Source organism: Geospiza fortis, unplaced genomic scaffold (assembly GCF_000277835.1).
Source record: "Geospiza fortis unplaced genomic scaffold, GeoFor_1.0 scaffold192, whole genome shotgun sequence".
Lineage (NCBI taxonomy): Eukaryota > Metazoa > Chordata > Aves > Passeriformes > Thraupidae > Geospiza > Geospiza fortis.
Genome location: NW_005054315.1, coordinates 3,335,045 through 3,354,562, shown reverse-complemented (window position 1 = coordinate 3,354,562; position 19,518 = coordinate 3,335,045). Strand labels below are relative to the sequence as shown.

General features: G+C 35.6%; 1 protein-coding gene across 1 annotated transcript in view; it reads right to left on the bottom strand.

The window, feature by feature from the left end:
* The window catches only part of ATP11A (ATPase phospholipid transporting 11A), a 76,546-nt gene that overhangs the window by 28,359 nt on the left and 28,669 nt on the right, over positions 1-19,518 (bottom strand). Inside the window, exons 3-15 of the mRNA XM_031056141.1 lie at positions 18,782-18,889; positions 15,821-15,949; positions 15,208-15,311; positions 12,512-12,562; positions 11,005-11,069; positions 10,539-10,620; positions 9,119-9,269; positions 7,741-7,938; positions 5,172-5,345; positions 3,615-3,778; positions 3,259-3,330; positions 1,708-1,781; positions 1,365-1,468 (exon numbers count right to left, since the gene is read on the bottom strand). Coding sequence (XP_030912001.1) covers positions 1,365-1,468; positions 1,708-1,781; positions 3,259-3,330; positions 3,615-3,778; positions 5,172-5,345; positions 7,741-7,938; positions 9,119-9,269; positions 10,539-10,620; positions 11,005-11,069; positions 12,512-12,562; positions 15,208-15,311; positions 15,821-15,949; positions 18,782-18,889 — 1,476 coding nt within the window. The remainder of the gene's footprint in view (positions 1-1,364; positions 1,469-1,707; positions 1,782-3,258; positions 3,331-3,614; positions 3,779-5,171; positions 5,346-7,740; positions 7,939-9,118; positions 9,270-10,538; positions 10,621-11,004; positions 11,070-12,511; positions 12,563-15,207; positions 15,312-15,820; positions 15,950-18,781; positions 18,890-19,518) is intronic.

The following is a 19,518-nucleotide window of genomic DNA, read 5'->3' as shown; positions in this document are numbered from 1 at the left end:
TAATTAGGCAGGATGAGTCAGAATAAATAATAGTAATATAAATAGTAGCTCTGCAGAGTCTGATTTTGATGCTGTGCTGCAGCAGATCCACAGACAGGGGCCAAACATCACGAAGATAACTGAAAGTGAAAATCCAACTGTACCATTTCAATCAAGTGAAAACTATAATTTAGCTGTGGGTGTTGCAGACTGCATCAAACTTCTGGACTGAGTGATGAATATGAAAGCAAGTATATAGATTGTGTAAGGTGGGGAGAAACCCAGTAAGGTTTTGCCACCTGAGTTATATATTGCTTCTCACAACACCATTTAACGGGCACTTCAGCTTCCTTAACTTTAATTCATCCAGTAAGTCTTTGTATAGTTACTTATTACCAAACCAAGGACAATTATTAAAATATCTCCCTGCCTCTTGAAATTTATAAAAGCAGGTGCCAGATATTTTCTTTGAGAGGCTTCTGTATGTAGGAGCCAGTCCTATTTCCAATTATGCAGGATGAATAAATAGGTGCTGGTCTGGATTTATTTCTTGACAGACACTGAATGGATATTATACGTAAATACTTTTCAATTTCATTAGCCTCTTTTACTTGCAATTATCAGACAGCTGTTCCATAAAATGAAGCTTAGTAAAGCACGTTGAGAGCTTTTTGCTTCAAAACAAAAGCAGGTGACACTGTAGCAGGTTTTTTTTTCACATATCTGTAATAATACTTTGTTTTCAGTTTAAGTACTGGATGCCAGCAAATTATATTCTATGTAAGACTGGCAGTTGTCCTACATTGCAATGAGTTCTGCATATTTTTAGATACAACAAAATTCAATACTTGACCACTCCAAATACTACTTTCAGGTAAAAAAAGTTCTAAATTTCTTTTGAAGATGATCAGCCAGTTAATAGCTGATTTTTAGCAAGCAAAAATGTAAGATATTGATGATCACTTCACTGTCTCAGAGCTTGTAAAGCAATCAAAGGCAGCAAATCACAGTTGCTAAGGCTGGGGGTTGAAACTAGCAATAGTTTTTACAGAGATTTACTGTTTTTCACTTCTCTTCTATCCAGACATTAATTCAAACCACATTTGTGAAATTGCCATACTAACGAGCTAACTGATGACCTCTGGTTTAACATACAGTTGGGCATATCTAATGTATTCATACTGCACCACAACTGACATTTGGAAGATGAGCTAGAGGACAGATGCAAATAAGGGAGTTACACAGACTGCTAGCCACAAAGCCTGAGTGAACCTTGACATAGAATAACCTTCAAATCTGTTAGCAGAAGATGCAGGAGGGTCAGAACACTTAATTTCTTTTGGACACTGATATCATGTGAACAGATCAGTAAAATGGAATCTTACCACTGCATTGCGTTGTACTCGGGATCGTATTTGGTCAATTTTACCTTCTTTAACCCTAGGAAATATGGAGGAATCTGCTCCCTTACAAAACAGAAATATATCACCTAAAAGAGACAGCATATGGAATTCAAAATGACCAAATATACTTTCTTCAAAAAACATCCAAATTAATAAGTCTTCAAAATGTTTTCTTCCAACTTTTTGGCAACATTGTACTCATGCTAGTACCTGGTCCCTTATTTTATAAAGAAGGGCATACAGACTGTGTTTAATGCTTAATTCTGATAAATCTGAAACAAATTCAAGTGACACAAAAAAATCAAACAGAATGTGACAGCCCTACCTGTTGGAGATTTAACAATTACACTCATTCGCCGTCTCACAGAATCAAAACTGAAAACCTCCAATAATTCAAACCTGAAACAGAAACAGAACTATTTTTTACACAACTCTATTTTTTCCGATTCCTAAAGTGGTTATTATAACTTCAAGCATATAAATTAAACATTTCTTCTAACATGGAAGATTATGTTGAGTACCATGGAATATGAAACTAGTACAGAATGAAACAGCAGGTTGCAAATAATAAGTAAGGAAAGCCCTCAGCTCCGAGTTACTTGAAACAGAACTTGCCATGTCCCTAAGTATCCTCAGATGTACAGTCACTCTAATTTAAGTAGAAGACTAGAAACTTTGCAGCAGAGCACTGTACTGGTTATGAAGTATGTTTCAATGTATAATACTTAGACATAGCCTTAGAACTTGAAATGCATGCTTACACTCAAGTCTTTATTTTATATTTTTCTAGTTTTTATTATTCCTAATCTCCCAAAAGTGCTCAAATGTTTACAGATAATTTATTCAAGTGAAAAGAAAAATATTTCTTTTTACTGGTTTTATACTTGCCATTATTTCTATTATTTGATTTTATCATGTTCCTTTACTTTTTAAGAGGAAAAATGAACAAGCTCCTGCTGCACTGTTTTGGTTTAATCAGTTTACTTCTATCATTTACTCTCTTATCTATTTCTCCTAACTTAAGAGAGCCTCCCTTTTCCAGAGCAAACAGAAACAATCCAATCATTAATCCCAACTTTTTCAGGATTCATCTCTGTCCAAATCTGCATGTTTAATTAAATCCCTCAGTCCTAAGTCCTTTTAACACCCTAGGACTCAGACCTGTGCAAAGCTACATCAGGCCTATGTCTACAAACTGTGATGCATTTGGGAGAAAATTCTCAATGATTACAGTGATTTCTTCTGAGTCACCAAATGATACTGACTCCAGTTCTTATGAGCTGAGCCTAAAAAGTCTCCCTATTATCCTAAAAGGAGGTAAAGTAACAGCAGGGTTCCTATATTTGTGCCCAAGAGTCCCTGTACAGTTAGCAGAGTACCCAAGCAGGAAGATTTGGATATACCAGAGACTTAACCAGCAGACATCTAGAGATGTGTAAGGTACATTCTCAAGGGTATGCACATACCACAGAACAGCTGTACTATTTCAATGTTATTGAAAATTGACTCATATTTATGTTCCACAATTTTTTTTCTACAGATATTACCCTCCTGTCCTGTAAATTCCATGGATTATCTGTGAACAGCAAATTGGGTACACAGCATTTTCTATTAAGAATATACAAAACCATCAGGAACTATTAGATTAGGTCATGAATCTCACACCACACCTTCATTGTCATATCAATATTTTATACTGCATACAATGTCAAAAAAGTGAAGGTAATTAAAATTACTAAATTTTCTTAATTTTTCTACTAAAATGCAAGGTTCTTGGCTTTCCTGACTTAGAAATTCATCTGTAAGGAAACAATGGTTTATTAGACGCATCAACAAAAACTCATCAGGCTATTTTGTTATCTTTTTAACCACTCACCTTTCTATGTTATTTTCCCGATTTAAGATCTCCATGTAATTTTCTTTCAGCCTTAGATATGTGTAACCAAGTCTGTAAAATGAAACACAGAATAAGAGAATGAATGTAACAAATATATAATTATCCAGTTTAAGCATTGTCATAAGGATTTAAGACTAAGCCCACAACAAACCAACAACAAAATCCCAAACTGTTTTTAGTTGATTTTAGGCTATGAATATTCATGAATTCATGTTAAGAAAACAATCAGCTGTAGATTGGTGTTTGTTATTATGATTTTTATTCTGAAAACAAATTTGAGATTCAGTGATTAGATCTGTAGTTTAGAAAAATATAATACCTAAGTACACACATACCTCTGTATTCCTTCGACTAAAGCAACTTCATCAGGTGATGATGATATATATATACAGGGTTTTCTTGGTACCTGGCTTTTCTTCAAACCATCTACGCTATCATCATCCTTTACCTGAACAGTGTGGCAGAGACAAAGAGCTCGGAAAAATAGCTCCTCTCTCTCCTGAGAAATAAAAGGAACGGCTGTCATTATGTGTTATCGCTTGAAAACTCTTCTTTTTCTTCTTTTTGGAGGGGATCCATATCACTGATTACTGCTGATTATTAATCAGACAAAGGCAGGCTCCTTGAGGGGGAGCCAGGTCCCTCCCTGTGGTAACCACACAATTGTGTCACAGCTGTTTGTACCCTTAGCATTTCCATACCAGTCAAGCTAAGGATGCAAAAAACCCCGAGCGCGCATCTTCTACCTCCTCTGAATGCCTACATGTAGCTGAAGGTGTTTTTTCTTTACTTTTGCTTAAACTTTAACAACTTGTATTAATTACATACTAGTCAAGGTATCATTTAGAACTCCTGAGCTCACACAGAAGGATGTAGTACCTGGAGCACAGGTCTTAGCAGGGCTTACAGATTTCAATCTCTTGAGCAGCTTGAACACCCTTCGGAACTACATAAATTACTGAAGTGCACATACTTTGGCAGCCAAACACTTCTTATAAAATTTCAGATAGTTTAGTAATGACAGCTGGCACCAGAAAGAGATTTCTATTTCATGGATACCTGTGTGTGTTTTATCTTTATCTTTGTGCCTGAAACCTATTCTTCTGTGCTGTTAAATACAAACTATCTGTGACATTGTGATTCCAAGATAAAAACTCACCATACCTCGGGACCACATTCTGAGGGCCATGGATGAGAGACATAAGGCTGCTGACTTATACCAACATATTTTAAGAGACCTCATTTTGTCACAGTGAAGGGTATGATATGAAGTGAGTGTGACTCTGATACTGTACTGAGGTAATAAAAAATACATTGTACTTTGGCTGTGATTATCCTGCCCATATACACCCTGTTCACCTGTTGACACATGAAGACTCCTGAACTTTCAACTAATTTTCAACTTTCAACACAGCAAATAACCATAATACATACATGCTGTAGGTAGCACACTTCAGATGTGGCTAAATTAAGTCACATTTTAAAAGTAATTTAATTTGATCATAAACCATTCTCTGGCCACATTTTCACTCAGTGATGACTAAATAAGCAATTGCACTAAGCCCCCATTTTCCCCTTCGAGGATTTTCCTGTCTTGCTTTCTCTGTTGTAGCTAAGGTTAAATGGAAACCAGTTATCTGTGTCTGTAGCTATTAACCAGAGAAAGCTCTATATTTAGGTTTTGATTCAGCTTTACAACTGTATTAAAATGAGAACCTTCCCATTAAGCCTTTAAATCTTACTCTTAACTAGGAAATTAAAATGTCTATGCAGTTATCTACTTTGATTAGTAAAATTCAAGAGTGTTGGATTTCTAACATTCGCTTCATCAGTACAGTTCAATTTTCATGTTTCATTGTAAAAAATCAAGAACATATAGAGAGTTATCATACCTTTCCACTACTTCCTGGAGATGAATCAATCATATCAATGCCTGTACAATCATGGAGGATTTGGCCATTGCAGATAACATCTGGTACATAAACATGCCCTTCAATGCAACATTCTACAAATTCCATATTGTTCTCAGTTAATGTTCCTGTTTTATCTGTGAAGACATACTCAATCTGCAAACGAGCACAAAATAAAAACCGCAGGAATGTGAACAGAATTTTCCAACGTCTCCGAACAAAACTGAGTTTATTACTGGGCTACACCTTCCTTTGAAAATCCTTATGCTCTTTCAGAAAAGGAAGACAACAATTTCTTTTGGCAGTTATCTTCATAGAAATATAGGCCCTGAAAGATTGTATCCTGTAAGAGTATCTAACAATGGTATCTTTTGCCTCATAACGCATGTAAATGATGTTTTTAACCTACTTCCACTCTTCTCTCTAGGTCCTTTTTAGTTTTTAATGTCTTTCTTGCTGCAAGACAGGTATTTATAGAAACAAAATGCATACAAATTTCATTTCCCAGGGATTATTATTTAATGCACATGCCTGGATGTGGATCAGTTACTGACAGAACAGTCTTTAGGGTAGTATCAGAATTCCCCACTACAATTATGTTAGTTTAAATCAGGATTGTGGACACATACTGTTATATGCCTGGGCACTGTAGTTGCCCTGGAAACATTCATTTTGTCTCAATATTGAATTTTTTATTAACTTTATCTTTTACAATGAGCCCCAGTGCTTAAGTCTAACAATACTAAAACTAAAACCAAAATCAGAACTATCAACTAGAAGAACTAGATTGACTCAATTTTGGATCCTGGATGTAGGTATTGCATACATACTGCATATCATATTTGATAAACTAAAAAATGAAGTAAGGCAAGGAACTAAACACTGAAAATAAGGCTATTATTTCATCAGATTGTTTATCAAACTTCACCATTTATGCAGTGCACCGAGCAAACTAAAAACCAAATAAATTTTTGCTCAGTCTTCAAAAACATCATTAATTATGCACACTTTCCACTGAGATTGGCTTTTATAATACGCACTAATCTGAAAAGGCAAATGCCAAATTTTACGATGGCTTTTTATCTGTTAACAAAATTCCTGCAATTAAACTTTTTTCTGAGTGGACAGGATTCATATGGATTTTTTTCATCTCAACCCCTACATTCAGTTTCATCATTAAATTTACAAAATGCTATCAATCAAGTCATTCAGTGTGTTGCTTTGTCACAGTGTTTCCCCATATTCAGACAGACCTTCCATTTCAGGTTGTGCCCACTGCCTCTGGTCACCACTGAGAAAATCCTGGCTCTATCCTCTTAGTACCCTCCTGTTCAGGTATTTGTATAGATTGGTAAGATCTTCCCTGAATCTTCTTTCCTCCAGGCTGGACAGTCCCAGCTCTCTCTACCTGTCTTTGCATGAGCCATGGAAAGTCCAGTCCCTTGTCTGTCTTTGTGGCCCTTCACTAGGCTCCCTCCAGTACACTCATGTGTCAGTACTGGGGAGCCCAGAGCTGGACACAGCACTCCAGGTGAGCCCTGGAGAGGGGCAGGATCACCTCCCCTGACCTGCTGGCAACACTTTGCCTAATGCAGCTCATGATACCCCTGGCCCTCTTTGCCATAGAAATGCACTGCTGGCTCATGCTGAACTTGATTTCCATCAGGACACGCAGGTCCTTTCCTGCAAAGCTGGTTTCCAGCTGGATGGCCCCCAGTCACCCAAATCATTCATGATCAGGATGGGAGCCATACTGACCCCAGTGTACACTGCTAGATGCTGGCCTCCCACTGTGCACCCCTCTGAGCCTGGCTGTTCACCCCTGCTCAATCCACCTCACTGTCTGCTCATCCAGGCTGTAATTCAGCAGATCCTCTTTGAGGATCTTATTGGAGGCAATGTCAATTGTCTGCCATAATAATGAAATACCTTGTACCACCCTTAATCCAAATAGATATGTATCCTTAAAACCTTTATTATCTGTTTGATTAGAAAGAAATACAACATCTTATTTATTTATTTGAAAAACATATGAAAGTATTTTTAACCAAGATCTTAAATATTTTCTCAAACAAAATTTATCTGTACCTGTCTCAAGGTGATGATTTTCTTAAGACAGAACAGAATTTCTTTTCAAAAATGAGGCTGTCCATTGATCATTTTAATGGATGAAACTTGTGTCTGGAGATGCAGTGTCAGTCTAGTCAGACAAAAAGGGATTTTTTTTTTTTGCATCTAACTTTTAATCTAAGGAAGCTAGATGCTTATATAATTTCCCTCTATAATCAATGGAGAAGAAGTCTTTATTCATTAATACTATAGTAATACTAATTGAATTTCACTGACTGGGTGAGGAATCAGAATTTTTGATTCTGAAAACAAAAATATCTCAGATTTTATTTTTAAAATTAATCAGCACTAAAGAAAATGCACATGTAGCTGCAAAAAACCTCAAAATAAAACAAAACTAAAAAACCTTGAAGTAGCAATTTTAAGATAAAAAATTACAGTAGAAACAGTTGAAAAAAAAGTATAATTCAATGAAATTTACCTGTCCCAACTCTTCATTGAGGTCAGAAGTGTTCACCAGTGGTCCTTCACCTGTACCTTCATCAAACATTTCCTCATCCCATGCAAGGAAATAAGAACCAAGGAATTTCTGCATTTCCACAGTGACATACATGGAGACAGGAATAATGTAGTTGAAAAGAACCATGAATGCAAGGAAATCCGTAAAAGCTCGAAGAAACTGACAAAGAAACAAGATGGAAATATTGATTTTTCGTGTACCATTAAACACTGCAAGATTACTACATGTATTTACAAATCAGTTTTTTCAAATAACTTTTGAACAATAAGCAATGTCTTTCATAGCTCGCAGTTCAGCACAGGATGTAAACCTTCATGATTTATAACATCACAACTGGCATGCAATAGAGCTTCTGCTTTGAAATTTGCATTTTTCTTTACAGATATACAAGTGTAGAGTGCCATAACATAGCATTATTGTAAAGTTCTAGAGCAACTAATGAGCATGGTGAAGACTTTTTGGGGAGCAAGGGAAACATTAACATGCACATTAAAAAATTACAAAAAAAATAGCATAGTTCCATAGCAACTCCTTCAAGGATTACCAAATTACATAACTTTCAGGCAGCATTTCATGAATAAATAAAGGGTTTCCTTTCCTTCTCTCAACACAAGCAGAATGTATGCACATAACCTAGCTCAATTTTTCAGTGGTGGAGACTTGGTGGAGTTACAGTCAACCTGCTGAGCAGGCTGAGACAGTGCTACTGGTGCTAATGAGAACTCCAGAAAGCTTGCCTAGCACGTGCTCCTCATGCATTTAGGGTAAGGAAGCAAATTTTCCCCTAGTCTGACTGGGAGGATTTAGTGAAATAAATATTGTGCTTTCTGTAGGGCAGGGTTCAGCTCACTGCTTGGGATCCCCTGGTTTTCCATTCAGGACAACGTCCTTGTTCCTGTAAGAACATCTGGCACTGGTGACTGATGCTCTCTGATGCCTCGAGTGCTCATAACAGAGCAATATGAAACTAAGCTTTTGAGGGGCATTTTTATGGAGATTCCCACAGTGGATTATTTTGACCATGTCTCTTACAGGACTGCCAATAGCTGTGGGATTCCTTCCAGCCCTTGTATTTCTCAGTGAGAGGTCAATTCTTTAGTAATTTATATAAATAACAGGCAGCTCCAAAACACTTTCATGAAGCTTTTCACATTAAACTAGAGATTTTCTCATCAGTTAAATTCACACATACAACTTAAGGGCAAAAATTTAACATACAAGCTTTCTACAAGTACACTATCACCACTGTCAGCAAAAAAGCATGACTGGTAAGTAAGCAGGCTGTATATACTTTTCAGTATTTGGGAAACTTTCTTCGTATTATCATTTATTTCCATACCAAATTTCTTTTCTTTTCAGGCTCTGTTTTCTGATTGTACCATGGCTCATCACGAAATGGTTCACTCTGCCAGGCATACTTGAGAACAGTATTTATTACTGCTTTACTGACGAGAATACAGAGGTATACAACAAGAAATACATTCATTGATCTAAAAAAAAAAAAAGGCAAAATAAGAACCCCATTAGCATATAAACGACAGAGTTTATTAGAAAATGTTATACTCAGTCTGTTATACATCAGTCTAATATTTGCTGCATGTCTAACAATGCTAAGATGTTAAATAACTCTGCCAAAGTGCTTTTCCAAAGAGGAACAATATTACTGCATTAAAATGTACAACTGCAGTATTTCCTATTTTTAATTTCTATTTTTCCATTTTTATAGTTGTTTCCAAAATGTGTGTGACAAATTACCAAAACTAGTATATTAGTGAAAACAACAGTATAGATAGAATCATAACAGAACAACTGGGCTTGAATCTGCAGACCTTTTCATGCCACTTTGCTGAATCATTATAAGATCACTCACATAAGTACTTTTATAGAAATAAAAAAAAACAAAAAAGAACATTTTGCTACACAGCTTTAATGCTTTAACTCTAGGCAGATCTAAAAAAAGAGCAAGAAAACTTTGCATTTAAGATAATATTTTCATTAATGATGGGCATGAACTAAAAGCCATGGGTTATACACCAGTAACAATAGAAAGAGACACAACATCATTGCTCAGTCACTGTGTAAGAGAAAGGCTGTCAGCTGGTCAGTACATCTTGTCTCAATCAATGACATCTTGTTTTTCACAAGCCTGGACACCTTACTCAGAGCTGATGATTTCAGATAGAGAAGGAATAGAAAATAGTAAGCAATCAATGTCAGCTCACGCCTTAAGGATAGCACTGTTATACTTTTCCACCATGTATGCCTTTATGCAACTTGTTAATTTTAGCTAAACCAAGGAAAACATGTCACAGACAAGCACTGTTACTGCAACTGATCCAAAGTAAAGTGCATCTAAAAAGTTATTTTTACTGAATTCAAGACTTAATTGCAATGAAAAGCACTGAATGCTAGGATAATAAAAACCACAACCTTGGAAAACTGTCAGTAGATGTACTCTAAACAGTAAAAGAAAAGTCTTATAGAACATCATACATTAAAGAGCTAAGCACCAAATCAAAATGGCTTTATTTTTTGAACACCTAACAAGAATAATTCGGTATTGAGAACCTCATTTATATGGTGTTATGTAACTTGCATTATAAGTAAAAATTAGTTATAAATAAGCAAATTTTAAGTCACTCTACCTATTTTCTTTCATTTAAATCAATAAAACATACACTTTCAGAGAAAAAAAAATCTGATTTGCACCATTTAAACATGCAGCCTTCAAACCCCAAAATAAGTATTACATATTTTACTTCTCTACAGCAGATCGCTTCTGTGATTTTGATTGGTAATTTAATGCCATCTTGGTTTCCATGCCAGTGTAGATAGCAACACCTGAAATTAGACAACTTGTTTTACTAAAGATTGCACAGTGCAGTAACTTCAAAAGAGCACAATTCATTAGATTATTATACTCTGTCATTTCTTTAATTCTTTGGTCTGAAGAAAGAAACTACAGATTTCGATGACAACCCAAAATTAGAAATGGCTTAATTATCTTGATACTTCGAAATTTTATGCAGCATTTACATCCCATTCCAGTCACAGTTTCCAACTGCTAAAGTGTTTCTATGTAACAATGTTAAAGATTATTAAAATGTTGTAAAACAATTGATGCAATAGAAATCATAAGCTCAGTAGTAACTGCAAGCCTGTAACCTTGTTTGGTGTTTGCTTATTACTTCAGGGTCCATTAAAGTAGTCAACAGAAATATTTACCAAAGATTTTTTCTGTGTTCTTTAACGTGGCTCCTCTAAGAAGCAGATTTTCAGATCCTAATGGTCTGCAAAAGGCAAGTATTACAAAATTTAAACATTTAGAGAAAACCATCAGACCTTAGTGGAAGTCACATAAAAGAGGAAATTTGTTTTACTAAAAACCTTTTATTTTAACAAATTACAAGGCATATTTAAAATTTTAAAGTGAAAATTAAAAATAGATAAACATATGACTAAAATTAAGATCACAATTTCACAATTCAAGTCTTAAACCAATGCACCTAAACCCCACATATGTAGGTACCCAAATAAAGACTCACCATCCTAATTGCACAGTGCTTATTTTTAAAAATATTAATTCTATTATTTTTTAGGCTTATATAAACTATAGTGTCCTGTATGTCAGAACTTCTTAAGGACAATACAGTCGTCCATTTTATTTTAAATGGCATACAAGATATTTTTGATACTTGCTGTAAACATTTTTCAAAATGTCAATAAATATAAGTAAAATAATTTATTGAAGAGTACAGGAATTAATGTAAGGACCTCAATGAAGTTTAAATAATACTTTGGAACATGATATGTATACTAATCATCACATCAGTTCAAAGCCAAGGACTACTTTACAGACAGACTGCATGCAGAATTATCATTCTATCTATACAGCAATAAAAAAAACAAACCAAAAAGTACATTCAGTGTTTTCCAATGTTATTTGAAGTGCACCTGTGGTATGAAACTCCCAAAAAAATCAAGAAACTCCAAACACACAGGGCCACAATGCTGATGTAAAACTTGAAACTACTTTCAAGAAACTAGTGAACAATGTTACATGAAAGACCCAGATCAATCAACAGTTTCCATAGCAGACTGAGACAGAAAATAACATATCTAAAGACACACTGACGTTAGGAAGGCACTTAGCCAGCACTGCCTAAGCCCCCACATGCTGGGATCTAGGATACCACCCCAGCAAGCAGCTTTTCTCTCCTACTGCTTTGCCTCTTTGTGACAAGAATCAGAACAAAATCAGGTACAGCAAGTTGGATGTTGCCTCCCTTGAACACAGAGCACTATGGACACTTTACACAGAAGTACAAACACACTTAGTAAAATTACACAAAAAAAAATTTTACATGTTCAAACCCTTCAAAATTTAAGAAAAATGAAATTCACAAGTGATACTATTTATATTGTTTAGTGCACTACCAAGATCTCACACTAATGGGACAGTGTTGTACAAGCGCTGTCAAAATCCTATCAACATCATTTACAAACTAAAACTGAAGTTGAATAAAGACATTAAAATACTAAAGAAGAGAAATATGATTAGAAGACAAAATATCAATTATTTATGAAACAGCAGTCTGGAATTTTCTAAGAAAAAAATATTTTATCATTAAAACATAGCAGCACAATGTTGGTGAACCAAAGGTAATTCTCATTATTGATGCTTATTGAACTGTGAAATATTTAAATGTGTAGAAACTCTGGATTTCCCCACCTTGCAATAGGCTCATTCCTATCATGGTAAACATTTATTCGACCAACAAATCTGAAAGGGAAATATACAAGTAGTTTAACAGTACTGCTAATAGATTATTTATTAAATATTTTCTAGAAAGTATGTATCACAGAGAACACTTTCAAACTGAACAGGCTCCAATTATCCATAACATGTACAAGAACGTATGAGATACATATAGATATACACTTAAAACATGCAAATACAAAAATACATAGAATGGTAACTTGACATAAATTTTGCAAACAAGGAAGTGTAAAAAATAGGGATAAATCTTCTAAGTAGACCCATGAAAAAGAAATAAAAAGTCTTATTCCCTAAACTACCCGAGATAAGTCAGTGCAATTACTATATTTTACAACAGCTAAAGCCTACAGTTAAATTAAAACCAAAGCAAAACAAAGCCTAGACCCAGTAAGTAATTCTTCCTCATAATATTTGTCAGTACATTTTATCCGTATGTGGTGGTTTGACCCTGGATAGCAGCTAAGCACCCATCAGCCTCTCGCTCCTTCCCTCCCCAGCAGGACAGGGAACAGAACTGTCCTGGAAGAGCAAAAGCAAGATCCTGAGAGTTTAATAAGCGAAGGGAAAAAAAGAAGTAACACAAAGGCAACCACTCACCACCTCCCATGAGCCTGCCAATGTCCAGCCAGTATCCAAGCAACAGCTGCTCTGGTAGACTGCCCCCTGCCCCTGGTTCTATTGCTGAGCATGACACTACATGGCACAGACCCTCTGGTCATGGCACAGACCCTCTGGTCACCTGAGGTCAGCCAACCTGGCTGTGTCCATTGCCCACCCCCAGCCTATTTGCTGGAGGGGCAAAATGAGGAACAAAAAGTTTGACACTAAAAATTCAGCAACAACAGTTAAAACCATGGTGTGCAATTAACACTGTTTTAGTCTCAGAGCAACAACACTACACTACACTGGCTGCTATGAAGGGAACTGACTTCATTCCAGCCAGACCTAGTACAGTGTATTTGCAATACCACTGTGCAAGTGGATAACATAATGCAAAGAGGATTAAGCTGCACATTAGGGTTCTCAGTTGTAGAGGAAACTGTGGGGAGCTGGTGAGCCTGTTACCCGGAAATGGAACCTCTGAGGCTCACAGGAGTGGTAACCTGTCTGCTGAGAGAACATACAACATGGTAGGGCCACATCTGAAGACAATAATGTACAGTTGGTTATGATGCATCATGATACAAAATAACCACATGCCTTTGGAAAAGAAGATTCACAGACCACTGTGTTTTGCTGAGAGGTAAAATTTCAAACTAGAATCAGCAGAGATACAGGCTGACTATCAAGAAACATTTTCATTATTTTGTGTCAACAGCTATCCCAAAGAATTTCACCACCTATAATAGCATGAGTTTCAACTTGCAGTCATTCACTTTGAGAGCAAGTATTTTAAAAAAGGATCAAGCAAGTGATGGACTTGATACTCTGAAGAACCTGTTCTCAAGCAGATTTCTAAACCAGCTTCTTAATCACCAAGATCACAGAAAAGAGATGCCTTCACACCTCAGAAATAAGCAATGTTTTTTCTGCATCTTCCAACAGTATTTGCTGCCAAAAGAGTGCATTTCAGCTTGACATCATATTGTTTTCTGTGTATTATTTCAGCTATTTTTTACTGTGGTAGAAAAAATTAGCGCTTTCCCAATGGCACAGGACTTCTTGTATTACTATTAAGAAACTTCAAAAGGGGCTTCTCAAGATTTTTTATTAGGTTTAGTGGAATTGTGTACAGTTCTTTTTGTAAAATACTGAGTGTTGTATGACTTTATGCAACTGTAGACATTTTTCTTCATGTTGTGCATTGAAGTGTTTTCCTAATTGTGATGGCTTCATGCTGTCATTAACCAGTATTTCAAAGCCTGTGGTATGAGGCTCATGGTTAACAACAGCAGATGTAAATCTGTATTTCAAATAGTCTTGACAATCTAAATTTTTTGTGGCTGACATCCTTTCAGATCTGATTAGATTGACAGTGGCTTTACTTTGTAACATGACTGATGAAGTTCTGTACCAGGACTACAAATGCTTGTCACTTACTTACTGCGCATTTGTGCTAGACTGTTACCATTATCTTCAATCTGCAATATCTTTGCAAGAGTATTTTTAAGCCACTTCAGCATTTTGTGAGTGTTATTTTAGTTAGAACTAGGTAATATAATCTGTAAATCCATTTAACTGGGTACACATAAATGACAATATTTTGCAATATGCTGAAAGCAAAGGAGTGAGTGCCACAGGCCACTTCTCCATATTGTGGAACACCCTCCTCCTCTGGAGAACCTCAAAATTGCGTGTGCCATACAGACAGAGTATGAGTATCAGTATCAAGACATATACTAAGTATTAGTAAATCTTAACTTCTTCCTTATTTTTGTATTAAAAAAAAAAGAAACTGAAGTTCTAAAATTTTCACTACATTCCTCAGTGGACTGCTCTGTGCCATTCCCTTTTGGAAATCACTACCCCAGAGCACACCTAGGGAGCTACCTCCACAAAAGGAGTACGAATGGAAGACCCACCTGACTTCAAGCTCACTCTGGGGCTCACTCTAACCAGAGAGATGCAGCCAGTATCCTTTCATTATGATTTTTTATGATTTATTGCTCAGGTATCTTAAATGAAACAGGTAAGAATTATTGTCTTACTTATAAAGGTCAGGCTGAGGTTGTTCACATTCAATGGTAGCATGTAGTGCATCAATTTCCTGTTCATTGCGAAATGCCTTTGTGTCTTGAACAGCATAGTAAGTCTGGAATCAATAAAAACATGTAAATAAAAAAAAAAGAACAGATACACAAGACATGAATCTGTACATACACTGCAGCTCAGCATGAAATCTACTAACTTATGTAAGAGCCCATAATTCAAATACAAAGCATCTCTAAATGCTCCTATTTGGGCATCTTCTTACATGGTCTTTTCCAACCTTTTTTTTTAATGATTATACAGAAATGTGAAAGTACCTTGCAGTATATTCATAAATCAGGTCACCATGAAAGCATATAAGTACAAAACATTGGTGTATTACCACTGTAATCTGCATGCCTATACTGGACACAAACAAAATCACAAACTAATGTCTTAAAACTTTTCATAAAATAGTATTACTTTAAGAGAAATGAAGTCAGATGGTAGAAACATAAATTACACAAATCAGTGTACCTGCTTACACATATAAGCATGAAGTCATATTGTGGTCTGTGTCAAAAATTAAAAGCAAACTTTGCCTTAGAAAAAAAATGTAGAACATTTAATTACTTTCTGACTGGATTCACCATCCAAACTAGTTGTTGTAACAAAACATGTTCCATCTCCTCTACTACTCGATAGGAATATTAAATCACATGGGAATGTTTCATTTTCTTTTACCATTACAATATCTCCAACCTAGGGAAAAAAACACAAGAAAATAAAATGCATGTATGTAGCAGCCCCAATTTCAGATTTCCTAGATTAACATAAATATTTTGAAAATAGCAGTTTTTATTTACACCACCATTTTACCACAAGAGTAAAAGAACTACAGAGATATCTCTGGAAAACTGAATTATACCTTGTAGAATTACTGAGATCTACTGTTTCTGGCTTTCCTCTCAGGAGAACCACCCTGCTAGTACTGTCTTATTAAGTTTTGCAACATTATTTGAGAGATGGAAGATACTATACTTGTTTTAAGACTAAATACAACAAAACTGTTTCAAAAACAGCAGGAGATATGAACTACTCTTAGACACAGCTGAAAAAGTGTCAGAAAAAGCCAGCAATTTAATCTGCTGCTGAAAACAGGATATGTTTTTTAGCAGAATTTTTGACCAGAAGTCCATCCTATTTTTATCCATGTTTAAAGGTGAGAAAAATAATTTTTATTCATGGAAACATAGGCAATATTTTACAGCACATTAGAATGTTGCAACAGAACAGCCACCAATTACAAATTCAAAATATTCATGCAAATCATTCAAGAAAAATTAGTTTTTCTACATTTCTGGAGATTAAACAAGTGGCATAGACATATTCCATGTTCTAAGAATATCAGGGTTTTAATAAAAATCCCATCAAAAATACATAATTTTTGCAATTTTTCATGTAGGTCAACATCTGTTTAATATAATTTTATGTCATAATTTATTATAACAAGAACCAGCTTAATCATTGCTTGTTATATCCTTATAAAGCTAAATTCCACTATCCTTGCAGTTCGCAGGAGTCAATTCCAGTTAAGCAAAACAGTCTCATAAAAATCAGCAATAGTAACATCTAAATATAAATTTTTAGAATTACTAAAAAAAATGAGGTTTATCTAATTGTAGATATGAAAAAGGCTTCTTTTTTCTTAACCAATAGCAATGAAAAATTGCAGATTTTACACATGGCACAGGAGAACACAAACTAAGCATATCTGCAACAATCAGGTATGAAATTCTCATTTTCCTCAATCCAAACCAAATAAAAGTACTAGCACATAGCATCTTAATACAATTTAAAAGCTGTTCCAGCATTTGCCAGTACATCAGCTAAGGATGCAAAGGGGACAGGGACAGGTTCTTTCTGGCAGAAAGTGATGGGACCGGAGGCAGTGGGCACAACCTGGAAGGTGGGAGGGTCCACCTCGTTCTCATCGCGCTGGTGACTGAGCACTGCAACAGCTGCCCAAGGGAGGCAGTGGAGTCCCCATCCTTGGAGAGACATGAAACCTGTCTAGAGAGGATGCTGAGCTCTTGGTGGCCCTGCTGGAGCTGGGGGCTGGGCCAGAAAACCTCCAGTAAAATGAAGTAGAGCCACTGTCAATGCCATCTCAACCATTCTCTGATTGTGTGAAAAAGAATTCCTTTTTTAGCAATCCTTTTTTTCCTTCTTTATAATGAAGTGTCCTCAGGCTTTAGGTGCAGAGGGGCCTACTTTTTACAACCTAGTCTGTTTTCTCATGTAACACAGAGCCGAGAATTTCACCCATTTACAAATAGACACAGATATCCCTTCCTATGCAAATGTTTTCAAGGTCTGTCTCTCCTATCATTTAGTCACTGAATATACACCCTATGAAAGGTAATAAACAGGGGAGAAATTAAGAAAATATGGGTGACATATTAACCACTAAAATTCAAAATCTAGTTGCATGGTACTTGACTATTTTTGTTTGGTATATTTAACTGGTTAGTTAACACACCTGAAATTCTCAAGCATGTGATGTCCTAATTTTTTTTTATTACTAGGAAGCCCCAGGCAGAAGCTATCACACTCAAATGGAAGGTCACAGCAGAAAGGCTGTGAACACTCTTAATACACTTATGCCCAAAAACAGCAGAGCAGAAAAAGACATCCAAACATATCAACAGCAGAGCAGAAAAAGACATCCAAACAAACATATCAGAAAAAAGAAAATTCCAAACAAATATCTATCAAATTTTCTGAATTCTAAAAAAAATAATGTTAAGAGGTTAATCTGCTCACAAAAAAACCCCAAAAAAAACAAGCAGCAGAAATTAATTTCTGAAAATATGCCAAAAGGGGAATGTAGCAGCATTCACAAGGTCAATGGAGAGATTGTGATTTTATGGGTTTTCAGAAAATATTTAGAATGTGTTTTGTCTGCACATATGCATATATCTCTATACACAGCACTGACCTTCACAATCTGACTTAAATAAATTATTAATGTGCATAATAGTAATTACAGCCCATCCCAAAGAGGGTTAAGGCCAGGTCAAATAAGGCTCTGAACAACCTGGTCTAGTGCAAGGTGTTTCTGCCCATGGCACAGGGATTGGAACTAGGTGATCTTTAAGGTCCCTACCAACCCAAAGCATCCTATGATTCTGTGATAATCACAATGGACAGAAAATAGAGAAAAGATAAATCATGACACAAATTCCAAGTTAAAAATGGAAAATAAAAGTAACATTTATGGAAGGAGTTAGTTAATGCCAGTTAAGCAAAATAGCCTGATAAAAAACCAGCAATAGTAGCATCTAAAAATAAATTTTTAGAATGATGTTAATAAATGAGATTTATCTAATCTCATTAGGAATTTAATTTTATAAAAATATTTTATTCAGAAACATAAAACTAAAAATTAGTATACAGTAGATCTAAACATTAAATGCAATAAATGCTGCATCATCACAGTACATATCTGCATAACTTGTTTTATGTGTGAAGTGTACAAGAAGGGTGAAGTAAAATCTGACTCACAAAACCTGTTAAGTCATAGTTACTTACTCTTAATTTTCGGCTTTGCTTTCTAACCAGTTTTCCATGCTGAATGAAATGAACAGGGCAAAGATTTATTGCATTGTCAGCTTTATGTCTCAGCCAATCTTCATAACCCTAGAAAAGAGTGAAATGGAATGATGCAGTGATGCACATTTGGCTATGAAGACACAGAATAGCTCTAGCTTGTAAGAAAAATGTTAAGAATTATCCTTGATCACTGTAATGGAAAAAATATTCTCACTAGAACACATGAAAATGTGATCCATGTCACTACTAGAACTGTGTTGGATATCTATGAAAAAGAGCATTTATGGTTACAATTAGTCAAACAAAACCATGTATTTCAATAAAGACATCTGGGTGAGTAAGGGTTTCAAAAGTGTCAACACTTTCTGGTATTTAAGTGACTATCTCTTGCTCATGCTCTCTTGACTCGAGTGAGTGTACAGTACTCACAAAAGCAGTTGTCAAGAAGGTGGTAGTGTAGGCAATATATTTTGGAAGAATGGGACTTTATCCTGTAAGATGATAGACATGACATGACAAAAGGTGACATATCGTATTTGATGACTGTCTTACATTTAAGCCAAACCTTTTAACCCTATGCACAATATACAGTCGTGAACAATTTTGTTTTGAGAAACTTTGCAGAGTACCCTATTTTTAGTGCTCAATTACCCTATGAATTTGTGTTTTATACAAGCAGACAAACTAAAGGATAGGGAATCTGCAACTTTCTATTG